This window comes from Nannospalax galili, unplaced genomic scaffold (assembly GCF_000622305.1).
Source record: "Nannospalax galili isolate Female #2095 unplaced genomic scaffold, S.galili_v1.0 scaffold127, whole genome shotgun sequence".
NCBI lineage: Eukaryota > Metazoa > Chordata > Mammalia > Rodentia > Spalacidae > Nannospalax > Nannospalax galili.
This window is the reverse complement of record NW_008360326.1, coordinates 8,857,841-8,876,815: the sequence shown is the minus strand read 5'-3', so window position 1 is coordinate 8,876,815 and position 18,975 is coordinate 8,857,841. Positions and strand designations below refer to the sequence as shown.

General features: G+C 42.7%; 1 protein-coding gene across 1 annotated transcript in view; it reads right to left on the bottom strand.

The window, feature by feature from the left end:
- The window catches only part of Sgpp2 (sphingosine-1-phosphate phosphatase 2), a 122,459-nt gene that overhangs the window by 30,736 nt on the left and 72,748 nt on the right, over nt 1-18,975 (bottom strand). Inside the window, exons 3-4 of the mRNA XM_008825812.2 lie at nt 4,520-4,699; nt 447-536 (exon numbers count right to left, since the gene is read on the bottom strand). Coding sequence (XP_008824034.1) covers nt 447-536; nt 4,520-4,699 — 270 coding nt within the window. The remainder of the gene's footprint in view (nt 1-446; nt 537-4,519; nt 4,700-18,975) is intronic.

Genomic DNA, 18,975 nt, shown 5'->3' with positions numbered 1-18,975 from the left:
AATCCTCTTGCTTTAGTCCTCTGAGTAACTGGGATTACAGGCCTGCACCACCAGGCTCAGCTCCTTTTTATTTTGAGTCTGGACTAAGTTGTCTAGGCTGGCTTAGAACTTGCAATCCTCCTACCTCACCTCTTCAAGCAGCTGGGACTGCTGATATGTGCCCCCATACCTGGCTTTAATATTCTTTTGCTATTATTAGGCATATACTTCCACATAATAATTATTTAACTCTGACCCAGTGAGGAATAGAATTAGACAAGCAAGTAGCTTCTTTTTTGAGACAGGGTCTCCTTGTGATTCTCCTGCCTCAGATTCCCAAGAGGCTGTGGTTACAGGTGCACACCACTGCACTAAGCTGGCAAAGATTCCTTAGCAGCTGAGGGAACACCCTGACACACTGACCAAATGCTATTCAGTCACCACGAGGCCTGTCCCCATAGCCTTACCAGGACTGTGTGCATTCCAGTGTAGATTCTGCTGACACACACCAACGTAGAAAACACCACAGCCATCACCAGGCCTAAGGCAAAGGGGTACTGCAGAGGGGAGAGAAAATGGGGAGTTTAGATCATGTTCAGATGAGGTGTGTTCTCTCTTTCTCTCTCGCTCTCTGTTGTGTTATCAGGGATGAATTTAGGGGCTCATTCATACATGCTAAGCAGGTCCTCTACCAATAAGCTATATCTCTAGTCCTTTTATTTTATTTTCACTTTGAGATAGTCTAAGTTTACTTGAACTCATCCTGTAACCCAGGTAGGGTTTGCAGTTGTGAATTTTTTCTTGTCTCAGGCTCTTAAGCAGCCAAGATTACAGGCCTGCACCACCAAGTCTAGTCTGACTTAGGCAATTGGATGTCATAGTAGGAAATATGATTCATTGTGCCATAATTCCTACTCTGAATCTTACAGAGTCCCTAGATCAGCAAGCTAACCATCTGAAAACATTTTAAAAATAAGGAAAGATAAGGAGAAAATGCCTAGAAATATTCTTTTAAAAATTTTATTATTATTTTTATGTGTATGAGTGTATTGCTTGCATGTACATAAGTGCACCTATGTTGTGCAGTACCCACAGAGGTCAGAAGAGGGTGTTGGATCCTCTGGAACTGGAGTTAGGCCAGTTGTTAGCCACCATGTGGGTGCTGGGAATTGAATCTAAGTCCTCTGTAAGAGCAGCCAGCGCTCTTAATCACTGAGCCATTTCTCCAGCCCAACCTAGACATATTTTTATAGAACTTGGTGAACCATTTGATCACAAAGCAAGGTAGATGGCTGGCACTACACAGTCTGAAAGCTCCACAAGCAACTTCTTCTGAGAAGCCATAGGCTAAGAATGGGCATTCGGATGCTAGAGCAATTGTCTAGACCCTGCTAAACGCAGCATCTGTGGGTGGTAGTAATAGCAGCTGCAAGATTCTGGCAAAGACTGACTCACATAAGGAACACAGATATTCTACTTATAGCCAGGATGTAAACGTGTAACCCACTTACTCTGATTACTAACATGTTCCATAGCAGTAAGAGCAGAAATGATGTCATGTGAAGACCAGTCCCCAGATCATTATCAGTTCTGTTTTATGAGGGTGCTCTGAACCATGACAGCAAGTTATGGTGGCATCAACCTTTATTGCAGGAGGCTTTCCCATCAGTCATCCCACTTGGTCCTCACCACAGGAGCCAAGGCTCTGAGAGGTGTAATGATGTACCAAAGGTCATTCAACTGGTGGCAGAGTCAAAAAGCTATTTTCTTCTGCTCCTTCCTAGGGAGCATCAAGTTCATTAACGCCAGGGTGTGTACCTTCTCTTTTAAAAGTTGTTTTTCTGGGGTTGGAGAGATGGCTTGGCAGTTAAGAGCACTGGCTGCTCTTGCAAAGGACCCAGGTTTGGTTCCCAGCACCCACAAGGCAGCTAATAACTGTTCGTAACTCCAGTTCCAGGGTATCCGACTCCCTTTCTGACCTCCACGGGCACTGCATGACATGGGTGCACTTACATCCATGCAGACGATGCACTCACACATAAAATTTAAAAGAAATAATAAATAAAATATCTTTTAAAATTGTTTTTCTTAGACAGGGTCTTATTTATGAAGCCCAGGCGGGCCTCAAACTTGTGATCCTCCTGCCTCAGTCTCCTGAGTGCTGAGGTTACTGGTATGTGTTTGCCATAACTGACACTTTCTTTTTAAAGATTTTTCATTGACTAAGTCTCAGATTTTCATCAGAAGGTATTTAAAATGAGTAACTTAATGCATTCAGCTCCAACACCTGCATCAATCCATGTTTAGAGCTGTTAGTAAATAGCCCAAATAGCCAAGTATATATATCATAAAAAATTGAGTAGGAAAAAAAATCACACTTGAACTAAGGAGGCCTTAGGAGCAATTCTGCATCATATGAGTCAGAAAGAATGCTTTAAAGAAGAATTGAGCAGCTTTCAAATGAGCTTGGAATTCCAGTTAAGGTGGTGGCTTAGAAGCCACATCGGAAAGAGTGTTCGATTATAGTTATGGAGGCTGAGGGAGCAGGCATGTTCTAACACTGAGTGCTTGAACCTTGATTCTCTTCCTGCAGCCAGCCTCTCCTCACTGCTTTTGGGGAGGACCTAGAATGGCATTTAATATGGAAAGCACTAGTATATTTGTGTTTTAATATTAAGTGCTTCCATGGGCGAATGTTTGGCCGTGGTAGTCTCGCACTATTTGGGGAGGTAATGTAAACTTTGGTGATGTAAACTTTAGGAGCTAGCTGGATCTAGGTCACCAAGCGTGCCTTTGAAGATGAAGTCTTCTCTTTGCCCTATGCTTCCTGTCCGTCACAATGTGAAGAAACTCCACTGCCACACACTCTATCACCATGACATTCTGTCCTTGCTGCTTCCTGTCCCAAGTGACACTAACGCATATTCACAGACCTCTTTGTATACTGAGGGCAATTTTTTGTATACTCAGGACTGAGGTTGGTCACTGTGTTCTGCTGGGCCATGGGGTATGTACACAGCCTAGGTCAGAAGTCTCTGTGAACTCAGTCCTGGAGAGTTCAGGTATTTTGGGGTCCTGGCATGACATTTAAACAAGTTAGGACACAGTGGTTACATCTAGTTGGATATATTCCTTACAACTGTCCTTTTCTAATTTAGAAAAAAAAATCTATGCCCAGGTAGTCAGGTAGAAGATTACAGAGGTAAAGCTGAGACCTGAACCCTGGTGTTGACCTCTTCCAACCATGCTGGATGAATTCTTTTATTGCCTGATCTAGAATATGGAATGGCTGTGGATTTCTGGGGTAAATAAAAGCAGGCGGCACACTGTTGCCATTTAACTACAAGACTGCCAAGATTAAGGAAATAAAATATTTTCAATGGTTAGCAGGTAAAATTTATTAAACATAAAATTAAACTGACATATCTCAAGTAGAAGCAAAACAGAAAAAGAAATCTTCCTTGCAGCAACCATGTAACTTTTAAAAGTTCTTGCTATAATTATCATCTAAGCATATTGTGCTGGATAGCTTTAGTGTCAACTTGACATACCTGGGTTGAGGGAGCCTCAATAGGGGAATTGCCTCTATTGGACTGGCCTGTGGCCATGTCTGAAGGGCATCTTCTTGATGAGTGATGTGGGAGGGCCCAGCCCACTGTGGGTGGTGCCACCCCTGGGCAGGTGGGCCTGTGTTGCATAAGAAAGCAGGGTGAGCAGGGGCCAAGGGAGCAAGCCTGTAAGCAGCGTTCCTCCATGGCCTGTGCTTCAGCTCCTGCCTCCAGGTTCCTGCCCTGAGTTCCTACCTTGGGCTCCCTGATGAACTGTGACCTGGGAGATGTAAGACAAATAAACCCTTTCCTCCCCAAGTTGGTACTGGTCAGAGTGTTTTGTCACAGCAATGAAGAATCAAACCAGGACACATATATTCAGTGAAATTCTTCTATTTTTAACATTTATTACTCTCCTGTCATTTATATGGTTCTGAAAAAAAAATGGAGTCATCATTTCTAATAGCTGAGCCCTAACCAGGGGCAGAGTTATCCTTGGAGGGTAATTTGGGATACAGACTCACTTCTACCCCAGGCCTGGGGAGTCTGGCAGAGGGATTTGGTGTGATCATCTCTGCCCTGAAGGATAGTTTATGAGGATCATAAACCCTTTGTGTCTGCTGCAAGCTCAGGATGAGCACTGATTCCTGTCTGTCTAGGTAGCAGCTCAGGTAAATGCTTCCTGGGGCCGGAGGATGATGCGGTCAACTGGAACAGCCCACACTGTGTTGTCTGCTCTAGTGTGATTATGAATGGTGTCCGTCCTTACTCATTGGCACAATCTCATTTGGGTCTAATTTATATGATCACTTTATCTATGAAGAAATTGTCATCAACAGCCCTGTAGATTTCCTGTTCTCTTAATCTTTACCTCATTAACCTTAAAGTCCCTCAAAGCAGATTTAAAAGGAAGTCCAAACTGCACCCCTCTCTGCTGTCTCATTCTACCAGTAGAGGTGGACTTGGGAGGCAGATGAGTTGGACTTTCTTACCTGGTACCTGTCCATGGTAGAGATAAGGAGGGTGAAAGCAATGGCAGTGGCTGCCATGGCGTGGGTGGATGGCATCCCGTATTCTGCAACCACTCTCTTTTCAAGTTTCACAACAGGAGGGGAAGACGGCCGGGGCCACTTCAGGATGTCCTTGGCCATCTGACCAACGTACATCACCAACTGCAAAACCAAAGTTCTGAGGTAAGTTCAACTCAATGAGGATGGAAAATGGATTTCTAAATGCCATTTCTGTGTGGCTCCCAGTCTGTTGCCTGAAGTCTCCTTTCTCTCTGCCAAGACACTCACTGGGAAACTTTTATAGGATGATATTTTGGGTAGTGAAAAGAGGCTTTTGGGTATTCTACAGAAGCATTGAGCAACCAAAATAGAGTATGAGCACAAACTTTATTTATTTATTTATTTATTTATTTTACAAACTTTAATTAATTGTGTACCTGTACCTGCATGTGGGTGTATGCATGTGCACCTGCACAGCGGCCAGAGGTCAACATCAGTGTCATCTTCGATCATTCTCTACTTCATTTTTTGAGGCAGATCTCTTACAGAACCTTAGAGCTCATTGACTGGATAGACTGGCCAGCTAGTGAGGCCTCAGGATCCTCCTGTCTCCACCTCCCCAGTGCTGAGGTTATAACATGGGTGCTGAGGATGAGAACTCAGGTCTTGATGCTTGTGTGCCAAACACTTTATCAATGAGCTATCTTCCCAGTCCCTTAAGTATATACTTAGCAAAAATTTATATAGCTTATATATATATATGTGTTAGACGCTGTTCTAATAATATGTGAGAAATGCAGACCCACTGCAGAGTAGGTTGTAGAGATGAATGAATCATTGCATGCTGGTACACATGAACCCAGGACATGGAGAAACCAGAATCAGAAGCCAGGCAGTCAGGCTCAGAGGCTGTGCTTTAAACTACTGTGTGAGGCTACCTCCAGCTCCAGGATGGTCCTGCGCTAAAGAGGGCCTCATACTCAAATCAGAGAGCAATCGTGTAACTTTTAAAAGGGCTTCCTGTAATTTGTCATCTAAGCAATCAGACAATTTCAGTTTTAAGCACAAAGGTAACTATTCTTATGGAACATTTAGCTAAGCATGTTTTTGAATGTTGTTGTCACTCCTGATGAACGTAGGGATGAGCTGGGTCTAAGTTAACAACATTCAGACATCTTTAAAATAGTGTGAACATTTAAAAAAATATTTTTTATTTATTATTTTTATTTTATGTGTGTGAGTATATTGCCGGCATGTATGTGAGTGCACCCGTGTCGTGCAATGTGCAGAGGTCAGAAGAGGGCTTTGGATTCCCCTGGAACTGGAGTTAAGGATGGTTCCCAGACACCATGTGGGTGCTGGGAATCGAACCTGGGTCCTCTGCAAAAGCAGTCAGTGCTCTTAAACGCTGAGCCATCTCTCAAGCCCCCGTGTGAACATTTTTAAATCGAAGATAAATACAGCTCAATGTGGAATTTGTTCAAAAGATTTTTTTTCCCATGAGGCCATTCATGAAGAAATCTTCCTATTCTTCTTTTGTTTTTAAGTAGAAACTAGAAATCAGGATTGTTCTGTTCATACTCTCCGAGTGGATGAGCGGGACTGCTGAGCACACACTCAATTGTTCTGTCAAAGAGCTCTGTGGGACTGTCCTGTGATCTACAAAGAAGCGGGGCAGCAGGGCTGTGTAAGTACCTGCCTTTGCAACTCAACTCATGATCTGAGGGTTGGCAGAACCTGGACACCAGAGGTGGGCCTCCCTCCCTCCCCCCTTCCTTATTTCTCCTTTCTTCCCTCCCTTCTTTTCTTCTTTCCTTCCTTCCCTTCCTTGTCTCCTTCCCTCTCTCCTTCTGCCCTTCCTTCTTCCCTCCCTCCTTTCTTCCCTCTCTCCTTCCCTCCCTCCTCCCTTCCCTCATTCTCCCCTTCACTCCCTTCTTGCTTCCTTTCCTCCTTTCTGTCACAGGATACCTGTCAGTGCAGAAACTCCTGGCTCTCTCAAAGGCGAGTCTGAGCTCAGTGTGCTGCTCCTGTACAGGTCAGGCTCTGGTTGGCTTTAATCCTGAGCCAGATCATCTTAACCATGACAATGGTACTGGTCTTACGGGGGCTTTATTTAGCTTGTGGTGGACGGAGCTCCCTTGCTTTGGAATAGAAGGCTTATGAAGGACTATTTCAAAGCAATTTGGATTAGCCAGTAGATTGCTTTAGGAACTCCCACATTCTGATGCTTTATTTCCACTCCTCAAGTTGCAGGTTAATTCAGAGCCGTGTCCCCCCAGGAGGCGCTGTGCCTGGGTTAAAACCCAGCAGTGGCTGCTGTGCACAGCAGGCCAAATCCCCAGGCTGTAAAGCCTCAGTGACAATTACTCTGAATTCCATCCCTGTGATTTCTAATCGGACTTTGAAACTCAACCTCTTTACCATCCCCCATTACCTTCTGGAGACCACTCTTTTACGTCCCACCTCCCTCCTGTGAACCTGTAAAACCACTTCCAACCACTATGTGGGGAGGTGAAAAGCGTGCAGATACTGCTGATTACCAAGACTTTCTCAAAAGCGTGTGGAAATACGCCGCTCAGCCCTGTCTTTTCCTTACCACCAACATAAACAAAGTACTACTGGTTGAATGGCAAATCCTAGGTCATTCAAAATACCAAAACCTCTGTCAGACAGGAAACCTTAAAATCATTATGTCAAGACAGATTGGGTAACTCTCCTTTAGACCAAATTTAATTTACTTGAAGTTCATGAGTCCCTTTGATCTCATTTATATTTTGCCTTCTATGTTCAAAGGATATTAAGAATTAGGACAACTGTTCACTTCATTTATAAACCTTGCCCCACCTACACATTGTTTCCCATTTTAAATTTTCAAATGACAATGGCTATAATAATATCTCTCTTTAAACCAGAGAAAACAGCCACAGTTTACCAGCAGGTGAAGCGCAGGTAAGGGTCCCTGTCAACTGCTGATCTACAGAGCGCCAAGCCTATGTTAGAGCCCTATCCTTGAGAAAGGGAAGGAGCCACACGAACAGCTTCACCTAATGTAAAAGGAGCTTCAAGTTCACCCAGAGAAGTTTGTGGGAACATGCTCTAGTTTGGATCTTGAGTCTCCCCCAAAGGTCTGTGTGTTGAAGGATTGGTTCCCAGCCTGTGGCTCTACTGGGAAGTGCTGGAACCTTCAGGTTATGGGGCCTAGTGGGAAGAAATTAGGTTATTAGGTTGTGTCCTTCCTCTTTCTCTCTTTGCTTCCTGGTCACCGTGAGGTAAGCAGCTTCCTCTACCATGTGTTTTCACCATGATGTGCTGCCTCACCACAAATCCAAAGCAACAGGGACAATGGGTCATGGACTGAAACCCTCAAATCTGTGAGCCAGAATAAATCATTTCTCTGTTTAAGTTGCTTATCTCAGGTAATTTGTTACAGTAACACAAAGATGACTCATATATAGTACATACATAGTGAGAAACCTGGGTTTAAAAACCCTGGGGCTGAGGATTAATAGAAAATGGCTTAACTCAAATGAGTGACAGGTAAAGAGGTGTCCAGGTTGTAAGAATAGCATGACAAGTCCTGGAGAGATGGCTCAGCGGTTAAGAGTGTTGTCTGCTCCTGCAGAAGACCCAGGTTTGGTTCCCAGCACCCACGTGCAGGTAACAACAGCCTGTAAGTCCAGTTCCAAGGGATTCAACACCCTCTTCTGGCCTCTGTAGACATTGCCTACATGTGGTACACTTACGCACATATAGGCAAAACACTTATATACATAAAAACAAATAAATAAAGATTAAAAAAAAAAACAGTATGCCAGTGGAGAGCGACAGTGGGCAGTGTAATGGGAATGCTGAGGGGGTAGAACACTAGAGGTGAAAGAGTGAGCACAACAGCCAGGCTAAGACAGATGGGATCAACCTCATCAGGTGGGGGCAAGGCTGAGGGATTCTGGAACTCTCTCACACACTGAAGAAATGACAAATACAACCACTTGGGAAACAGTTTGTCAGCTTCTCAAGAACTAAGCAACTGTCCTCATGTGACCTAGTCATGTGCTCCTAGATATTCACACCTGAGGAATGGAAGCATGTGTCACACAAAGGCCTTCATGCAAAGATTCATTGCACGTTTCTATAATAGTTCCAGACTAGAAGCAGCTCAGTTTCTATCAGTAGGTGAGTAAACTGTTGTATCATATTCAACTGAAGGCTACTTAGCAACAACACAAGCCTGAACTGTTGACATATGCTTATAATAAACACAAAGCTCAGAGTGACTCTGCAGGAAGAAGGCAGACTAAAGCAATGGACAAAAAACAATGGTACATACTAAATGGGTCTATTCAGATATAACATTCTTGAAAATATGAACTGCATGATAGTGACAGAAAGTAGATCCACATTTGACAGGAAGAGAAGTCACAAATGAACATGAGGGGTTTTGGAGAGTGACAGATAACTTTTTTAAAAGATTGTTTTTATTTTTAATTATGTATGTATGCGTATGTTTATGTGCATGTGTGAGTGCAGATGCCCACTGAGTCCAGAAGAGGATGTTGGATCCCCTGGAGCTGGAGTTACAGGCTGTTGTGAGTTGCCTGCAAGGGTTCTGCAACTGAACTTGGGTCTGTCCTCTGCTCTTAACCACTGAGGCTTCTTTCTAACCCTGGCAGATATCATATCAATCGTGATGGTGATTTCAGCACAGATATACATGCCAAAGTGGCCCTACTGGATGTTTTAAATAGGTGCAAATCTTGTGAAGACACTAAATGATTTGATTCTATGCTATAAGTGAGGAAATTGCATATTATGTGAATTCTATCTTAATGAGAATGTTAGCTGGGATGTGGTCAATCAAATCTTTAAAAAGTGCTTCCAATTTTTCCTGAAATGTGAGAACAGATATCTAGGTAGGCCCTGGGTGGACTGGATCCTCAGACTGCTTGAGATTTGGGGCAGAAGCATGACCTGGCCTGACCTACATGCCTAACAGATCCCTCTAATGCCCAGGGGAGAGCTGGAGTGGGGACTTCAGGATTGGATGGAGAAATTAAGAAAATATTGCAGGCAAAGGCAGGTGGATCTCTGTGAGTTCAAGGCCAGCCTGGTTTACATAGTGAGACCCTGCCTCCAAAAAGAAGAAAGAAAGAAAATGAAAAGGAAAGAAAAAAAGCAAATATTACAGAATCCGGTATGAGATGAAGATGCTATGCAGGCCAGGAGTGAAGAGAAACTTTAAAAATGTTTCTTTTTTTTCTTTCTTTCTCCTTAATTTTAATAATGTAAGAATCTTGAGAAGGTTTACAACTCTAGGGAGAATGATAATTGAATAGAAGTTACATAAATAAGACGGCATAAGTAAATTGATGGAATATGACCCCAGATGTTTGCGGAAGTGCTTTTCAGGATGAGAAGAACTGACTCACTAGTCTTCAGCATGGATGGGTGGTCTCCAGGTTACCTGGGATCATAAGCACCACTAGCCCTGGGAAGGGAGGAGGCTGGGGATTTTACCTGCTTTCCAATGAACAGGACAATCCTGCTCCCTAAAAACTAGCTTTGCATGTAGGTGAAAAATCTATTTGCAGCTCACTGGATTAAGGCTTTTGTTGTGTAAGTAAATACCAAATATTTAAAAATTAAGTTTTGAACACCTACTGACATTTCCAAGACTGTTACTATTTGTATAAACCAAAGGAAGATTAAACTATGGTTTACTTGGAACTTTATCAAGCTTTCCCACTGTTTGGGGTAGTGGCATCACCTGTGGAAACGCTGCTTATTAAACTGGGGTTCCTGAATGGCAATCTGTGTCCCAGGAACTGCTGTGGGCATACTGGGGCTGATCTAAACAGGAAAGTGGGTTCAGAGGCACTTCCAGCCTATGAAATGATCATGAAGACATACCCTAGCAATGGCTTACAAGTACTTCCAAGGCATGGTATGTGTAAATCAGCTATGTTCCTCATGACATCTATCCCAAGAAAGTGAAAGGACCACTGCAATGTAGTCAGGATCAAAAGGGAGGTGCTAGTATGCTAAAGCCAGACATAAACAACAACACAACACATTATTCTGTTTATACAAATGCCCAGAATAGGTAACTCTAGAGATACAAAGTGGACTAGTGGTTGCCTAGGGCTCAGATGCCAGAAGTCTGAGATTCAGGATCAGCAAGTCATGTTTGCTCTGAGGCTCTGGGGCTGAGTCCTTGGCCTCTCTCAGTTTCTGGATGTTGTGAGCACTACCTACTGAGGGGCTGTCTTACCCAGTTTCTGCCTCTTGAGTGACATTCTTCATTCTCTTCTGTTTCAACCTGCCTTTCCCTTCCCTCTGCGTTCCCAAGGATACTCACTGGGCTGGTCCACCTGGAGGATCTAAGATGAGCAACTCAAGATCTTCCTCCACTTAATTACATCTACAAGAATCCCTTGTCCAAAAAGGTAATGTTCATGTGTTCCAGGGGTTAGAAAGCGAATGTGTGTTTTGTGGGACCACCAATCAATCTACCACACCCAGTAAGCATTTAGTGAGTAAATCACTAAGAACCAGGCACAGTGCTGGTTTGAGAAATAGCATAGACAATAGATGGACAAGATCTTTGTTTTCATAGGGCATGTGAACGCAAACGTTAGTAAATGTTGACTGTATTTGTATTTCATTGGTTCAATAAAAAGCATCACATTGTACATAACTAGATCACTGGAGTTAAGGCTCCATCGTGGAGATTTTGCCCACCATGGTCCTTAGGTTTGGTCCCCAGCACTGAAAAAACAAATGCAGGTAATGAGATTTGAAAAGGAAAAGCTGGGTCTGAGATATTAAAAACATTACTTTAAATGTTCAGCATTATATATCATTGATTATACAGTAAAAGAGAAATGCACAATTCTTAGAGTGGCCAAAACCCCAAATCCTGATAATACCACTTGCTGGCAAGAATATGGGACAAAAGGAACACTCATCACTGATGGGAAAACAAAATAGTATAGCCACTTTGGAAAACAATTTGTCAGCTTTTACAAAATTAAACACACTCTTACCATAATCTAATAATCAATCTTCTTGGCATTATTCAAATGTAATTGAAATTCTTGCACATAAAAACACTGCACATGGATGGCTATAGAGGCTTCATCCATAATGGCCCAAACTTGGAAACAAATGAGATGTTGTTTAGAAGGTGAATATACATGTACATATTCATATATATGTTTGTGGTTATATATACATATCTGTGTATACCCACATTGTGGTACATCCAAACTATCAAATATTACTCAGCATTCAAAGAAATGAGTGGTCTAGGCACAAAATGCATAAAACCTTAGACACATGTTACTAACTGAATAAAGCTAATCTGAAAAAGTTATAGAGTATGTGGTCACAACTCCATGACATTATGGAAAATGCCAAACTATGAACACAGTTGAGAAAGACTAGTGGCTGCTTGGGGCAGAGGGATGGAGGGATGAGTGGGCACAGCACAGTTTTTTGTTTTTGTTTTTTTATGGCAGTGAAACCATTCTGTATGATACTGTGATATCAATTTGTCACAACTCAGGGAATATAAACTACCAAGAGTGAACCCTAAGTAAACTATGGACTTTGGGTGGCCAGGATATGCCAAAGTGGGGTTACTGACTATAAGGAAGGTATTACTACAGTGTGGGATGCTCACATTAGGGGTCCTATGGTGGGGGATTAGAAGGTATATGACAACTCTGTACTTTTTGCCCAATTTTATTGTTTTATTTTAAAACTGCTCTAAAAAATAAGGTCTATGTAAAATCAGAAGACAATTATTTCTCCATTTATGCTTCAGTTAGAGAGTCTAATGATTAACTCAATAGGGATTGTCCTGAATAAAGGACTTTGCTCTGTGTTGTTGAAGGCCCTGCTACCTAAAGGGATCCCATTAAGTTCCATCATCCATGCTGTTCCTTCAGGCTAAGGCCGTAAAGGCCTGACCATAAAAGCCAAAATCCATGAGGAGGCAACACAGGATGCAATTTCAGACCACTAATGGCTTTAGCATACTGGCTGGGTCCCTCTGCAAGGTGCTGAGAGATGGCCCAGGACCTTGGTGGGGTTCTATGAAAGAACTTGATCTTTTTCCTTTTTCTTTCTTCCTTCTTCCTTTTGTGTGTGGTGTACGTATGAGTGCGCATGTGTACACACGTGTGCATCCATGCGTGTGCATGTCGGGGTCAGAGGCTGATGTCAGCTGTCTTCCTCAATTGCTCTCATTTTGTTTTTTGAGACCAGGTCAGTCACTGAATCTGGAGCTGATAGATTTTTGACTAGACTGCCTGGCCATCAAGACTTGGATTCTCCTGTCTTTTCCCAGCTTCTAAGGCTATGGCTATAGACATGAGCCAGCATACCAACATTTACATGGGTGCCAAGGTTTCTCATGCTTGTGCAGTAAGCACTTTACTATTGAAATCAGGCTGTGCCACCCCATTACTCCATAGTGAATAGAACAGTGGGTTTTTTTTTTTTTTGGCATTGTGCCTTGCCCTGAAAGATTCCATTTTACAAACAGCTTTTGACTTCATTTTGAGGGTAGAAGATGACTGTGTGCCGGGGTGGACCTGCAAACACCACCATCTTTTGGCACCATCCGTGCAGAACAGACTGGCCAATAACATTCCTGGGAGTAGAAAGGGAGCCACCCTATAAATTTATCAGGATGAACTGCGATGGTAGGGGCTCATGGGCATATTAAAATAATATCAGAGAAACCAGGCTTAAGAACTTCTTGGACATTCAAGACTGAGGAAAGGGTATAACTCCCTCACTTGGACCCCATACAGAGGTGGGCACTTAGCACTAAGACAGCAACAGCCCTACCAACCTGTCATCTGACACCAGGGACCACGAGGCAGAGAATTTCCAACTATTCTAGGTGCTTCGGCTTGGCTCAGTTCCCAGTCTACTTAACTACCATCTGCCCAAACTCCTGTTTTGCTGTCTGAACCTGCCATCCATTTATCCACCTGTACTGCCTCTTGGTCCAGGCCTGCCTTTGTACCTGGCAGCTGGACTCACCTCTGCTTCTATCCTCACTCCACAGCACTCTGACACTATAGAGACAGCTTCTCTCCTGCAGCTGATTTGGACTCTGGGTTTATTATCTTTTCAATACAGGCTTTATTTACATTTCTATCAGCCTACTTCTAAAACTTCTTGAAGCTCTGCTGCAGCCTCTTTACCCTTTTGTATACAGTCTGTAACTCAGAGATATAGAAATGTTTACTGTGTGGTGTGTGGTGTGAAAGTTAATACTGGTAATTAAAATTACCAGGAATAAAAGAACCTGTTTTCACCTTGACCAGATTATGAGGGAAAGCACAATTGTCTGGCAAATTGCTGCCTTTAAAAATACTATATCTTGTGAATGTATCGTTATTCAATAAATTATGACATTTTGGAAAGACACAGGTATGCTATTCTGTTTCTAGCGTGCTCATGACCTTTAACCCACGGAGTCATCTCGCATAGCCTTAACCTACTATTTTACTTCAGCATGAACGGAACACACAGATGTTCTCATAGCAAGCAGGTTAATGGTTGCCCAGTGGACCAACTCTATCAGTGTGAACCACATCCCCACATCGTGGAAGAGCATCCAATTAGGTCAATGGTGGAAGGGTGGACTCCTAAGGCACTGGTAGAGAAAACAGCATACTTTCTTCTAGTGTGGTAGTTTTTTTCTAGTTGTTACCACAGAAAATGATGACAACTATACTATATCTCATACATCAACACTTAGCAAGATTTTTTTTTCATAGTAGTATAAACATAGTCCAAGTTGTTTAAAAAACAGAAGATCCTTGAAACATTAGTACCTATAAAGCAGCCACAGGAGTTTGAAAAAAAAGCCACAATGTAGTTCTGTGTCTGCAGCAGATGGCTGGCCACCCCTGCCTGTTCTTGACACAGCACTCCCATCCCAATGGGGTGGGTGAAGTCAGAGAATTGGCAGGATTGGAAGGAGAACCAAGAGACTCCTTCCAAATGATACCTGCATCCATGCATACATCTTGATAAGCCATAACATCTTTCTTCCTACTGGATACACCCATGGCCTCCTCCAGCATGGGGAACCATATCCAAGAAATACACTGCTAAATAACAGGGTGACAGATGTCCCTCACATCCTATTGGTAAAACATTGAGAGGAGGCGCTGGGATTCAGCATCTATTTATGGGTTATTTTTATTTAAAAATTCAAGAACTATTTATATCATTATTCAACTGTTGGGGACTAGAGAACAGGGAGATTTAACCTAAAAGCACAGCTTCTCTATTAGTTTATAGCCACCCTGCTTCTTTATGTATGTGTGTTTATGTGTGTGTGTGGTGTGTGTGTGTGTGACATAGGCGTGTGTATGTATGTGTTCATGTGGATGTACACATATGCATGAACATAGGGAAGACAGAAGTCAACATCAGCTGTCTTATTTTTTGAGTCAGGGTCTCTACTGATTTAACCAGACTGACTGGCCAGCAAACCCCAGGAATGTCCCTGTCTCCACATCCCTCGCACTGGGATTACAGGTTCATGCTATCATGCCCGACGTACATGGATGCTTAGAATCTGAACTCCGGTCCTCAGGCTTACATAGAAAGTATTTTTACCTACTGAGCCATTTCTCTGGACCCCCATCCTGTTTCTTAATCTATTCAAATCAGGCTCATTCTCCTTGGGTTACTAACACTGATAACGAGACAGTGACCATTCTACCCCTAGGCTCAAGAGAAGAGCAAGCACATGTCTGCAGAAATTTGTACATAAATGTTCTTATCCTTCTTCTCAATAGCCTAAAAGCTGCAATAGCTCTAACGTCCATCATAAACAAAACATGGTTTGCCATTACAATGAAATATTATTTTGTCACAAAGAGGAATGGAGTACTGGCATATGCTATAATTTGGATAAACCTTGAAAATAGTATGTTAACTGAAAGAATGCAGGCACAAAGTTGTACATACTGGATAATCTCATGGGTATGAAATGTCCAGAAAAAGCAAGTATTAGTTACCTTTTTGTTGTGATAAAACACCATGTCCAAGGCAGCTTATAGAAGAAGAGTTTATTGGGTTTGTGGTTCCAGAGGGTAAGAGTCTATCATGGTGGGGAGGCATGGTTGCAGACGTGCCCAGAGCAGAAAGGTGAGAGCTCACATCTTCAAGCAGGTACAAAGAGCAAAAGTGGAAATGGGGCAAGGCTATGAACTATCAAAGCCCACTGCCAGTGACACGCTTCCTCCAGCAATAGCGCCACCAACGGAGGCCAAGTATTCAAATACTTAGAGCCTATGGGACATTCTCATAGAAACCATCAAAAAGCAAGAAGACGGGGTTAATCGTTGATGCGCGCTGGGTGGGGGGTGGGGAGTAATGGATACAGGGTATCTTTAGGAACTGATGAAAATGTTCCAGAGATAAATAATGTGAGTGCTGACACAGCTTCAGGAATATACTGAATCACAAATCACATAGTTTAAAGGGTGATGTTCATTTTATGGATATATATATATATATATAGTACTTTGACCATAAAGATCATGATTATTATGTGAACTATATCTTTTTAAAAAAGAGGGTAGGGAGATGGCTCAGTGGGTAAAAATACTTGCTGTGCAAGCCTGATGACCTGAGCTTGATCCCCAGAACCCACATAAAAAGCCATGTATGGCGGCATACATCTGTAATCCCAGCACTTCTATAGCAAGATGGGAGGTGGAGACAGGAGAATCTGCTGGAGACTGGCAGGCAGGCAGCCTGGAGCACACAGCACGGCAGAAACAAGAACGACCCTGTTTCAACAAGGGAGGAGAGAACTGGCTCCCAAAGCTGTTCCCTGACCTCCACATGGATAAAGCAGAAGATGGCATACACACACACACACACACACACACACACACACACACACACACACGCACACATACACATAAAACAATAAGATAAATGAATAGAAAGGAAACAAACCAGAGATCACAATGGGTCCTAATGTGCTGCTTTCATGTGTCCTGGAACTCTCCTCTTTCAAAATTGCCAATGTTATTTGCTATGGCTGTGAACTCTTGATGACACCAGCAGCAAGGTATTGGGGATTATGAACATTAATTGTCTCAGTCCTATTCAGCTCCTCTCCTAGGTCCGAGTTACACAGGGCACTGAGTAGATGCGCATCTAGATCACAGAGAATCCACCTACTGAAAATCCACCTCCTCAGAAGCACATGTGTGGAAGTCACTTCAAGAGGAAGGTCACAGCAAGGGGTCTGTAAGTCCATAGCTTTACAGAAAGAGGCCTTAGTGGGTGTCCCTGTTTACTCCAGGTTCAGTATTGCTTTCCTGGCTTCCCTCCTGGGAATATCCACTGCTCTGTGGGTCCTTACTTTGCTTCTGGGAATGAATTAAGAACATTTCTTTGTAATTGTTATTTGAGAACATTCAGGAGGCTCACCATCTATTAGGGAAAGTTTTCAAATGCTGAATGTCCACTCAGACTTCCTTCATTATTTTAATTTTAATTCAAGTTAATTTAATTAAAAAAAAAAACAAAAACAGAGCCCTGAGGCTAGAGAGATGGCTCTGTGGTTCAGAACACTGGCTGTTCTTGCAGAGAACTGGGTTCAGTTTCTAGTGCCCACATGGCAGCTAGCAACCACCTGTAACTCCACTCCAAGGGATCCAGTATCCTACTCTGTCCTCCGCGGGCATTGCATAACACAGGTGCACTTACATACATGCAGGCAAAACGTTCATACACATAAAAATAAATAAATAAGTAAATAAAAACTGGAGTCCTTTAACTACGCGTGTGATTGCGTTTGTATGGGTGTGGGGGTTTCTGTGTGAGTCACTGAGAGAGGCAAATGTGAGATGCCATACTCATGCTTGAAGCAATGAAACAACGAAATGGAGGCAACCCTTCCACCACAGGAGATGACCAGAAAGCCAGTCTTTATATATCCACATTCTTTAAAAAAATCTATAAAATTAAAACATAAACAGCAGGTGAGAAAAAGAAAATGAACTAATTGAGATAGGATACGTTCTTATTCTTCCCAGTGCTCCATTTGATCAAGTTCAGATCTGCTTCCGAAATTCTGAAGACAAAAGCTAAAGGTACAAAAGTTATTAACTCTCAGATGGACTGTGTACCTTAGGAAGGTCACCTCAGATCGAACACCTCAGGTCAGAGAAACTTCGACTCACAAATGCTATTGTCTTTTTACCACATCCCACCGTGGGCATTGCACAACACAGGTACACTTACATACATGTGGGTAAAACACTCATACACATAAAACAAAAAATAAAAATGAATTAAAAACCAGAGCCCTTTAACTATGTGTGTGATGGAGTACGTATGGGTGTGTGGGTTTGTGTGTGGTGACGCACGCAGGTGAGGAACTTACTACTGCCTTTTAAGTCAAATGAGGGCATATACAAGACGTGAGAAATGAGATTTATCCCTAAAGAATCCAAGTTCTCCTATCTTAATGCTTTAGAGCCATCTGGACTCTATGGCGGTTGACTGGGGCTGAGGGATTAAGATGTCACATCTGTCACAGTGAGAAAACCGCAAAATGCTTGCCAGGGCCATCCCACCAATGAATAGTCTAGTAGGCTGGTTTAACTTCCTGATGGCTAGCTGTCCCATCCAAAGTACTCCAACCTCCTGAGTCTCAGCCCTAGGAACCATAGAATATATAAAAACTAAAACCATGCACAAGCTAACCTTTTTTTGGTGAGTTGAGACAGGGTCTCCCTGTAGCCCCAGATGGTCTGAAACTCGATCTGTAGACCAGGCTGGCCTCAGTCTCAAATGCTAGGATTAAAGGTGTGTGCCACCATGCCCGGCTTTCAAGCTCACCTCTTTTGGACAAAGCAAACATTAACCAACAACAAAAACCTGAAAACTGTAAATATTCAAGATAGGACTCTATTTAAATAAATTATACAACTGTTAAACGTAATTACTGCTAACTGAGAAAAGCAAGATGCTGTAAGTACATATGTTGCTTCCATTTTCATATTTTAAAATGGGTTTACATACAATGTAGGTGGGCACATGGGAAACTGGATGCTAAATCCACCGGGATTTAGAAGGCAATATGGGTGGCAAAGAATTGCATTTTGCGTGGTGTATTTTGTGGGCTGCTGGAGTTTTTCATGCAAATAACCAATACTTGCCTTCACCAAGCAGCCAAGCATCATCCTTGGTCATCACGGAGCAAGAACCTAAATGATTTACCTAGTTCATATTTTCAAGCTTGGTTTAATAAAGTTTTAAGTGGACTATGTGTAGACCTCTGATGGGATCTTTCTTGTGGCCATCCTACCAATATGGGTTTGGAGATTTTTCCGTGCTCCAAGATCATCCTTCCCAAGGCTTTCTCAAAGTACCGCTATTCA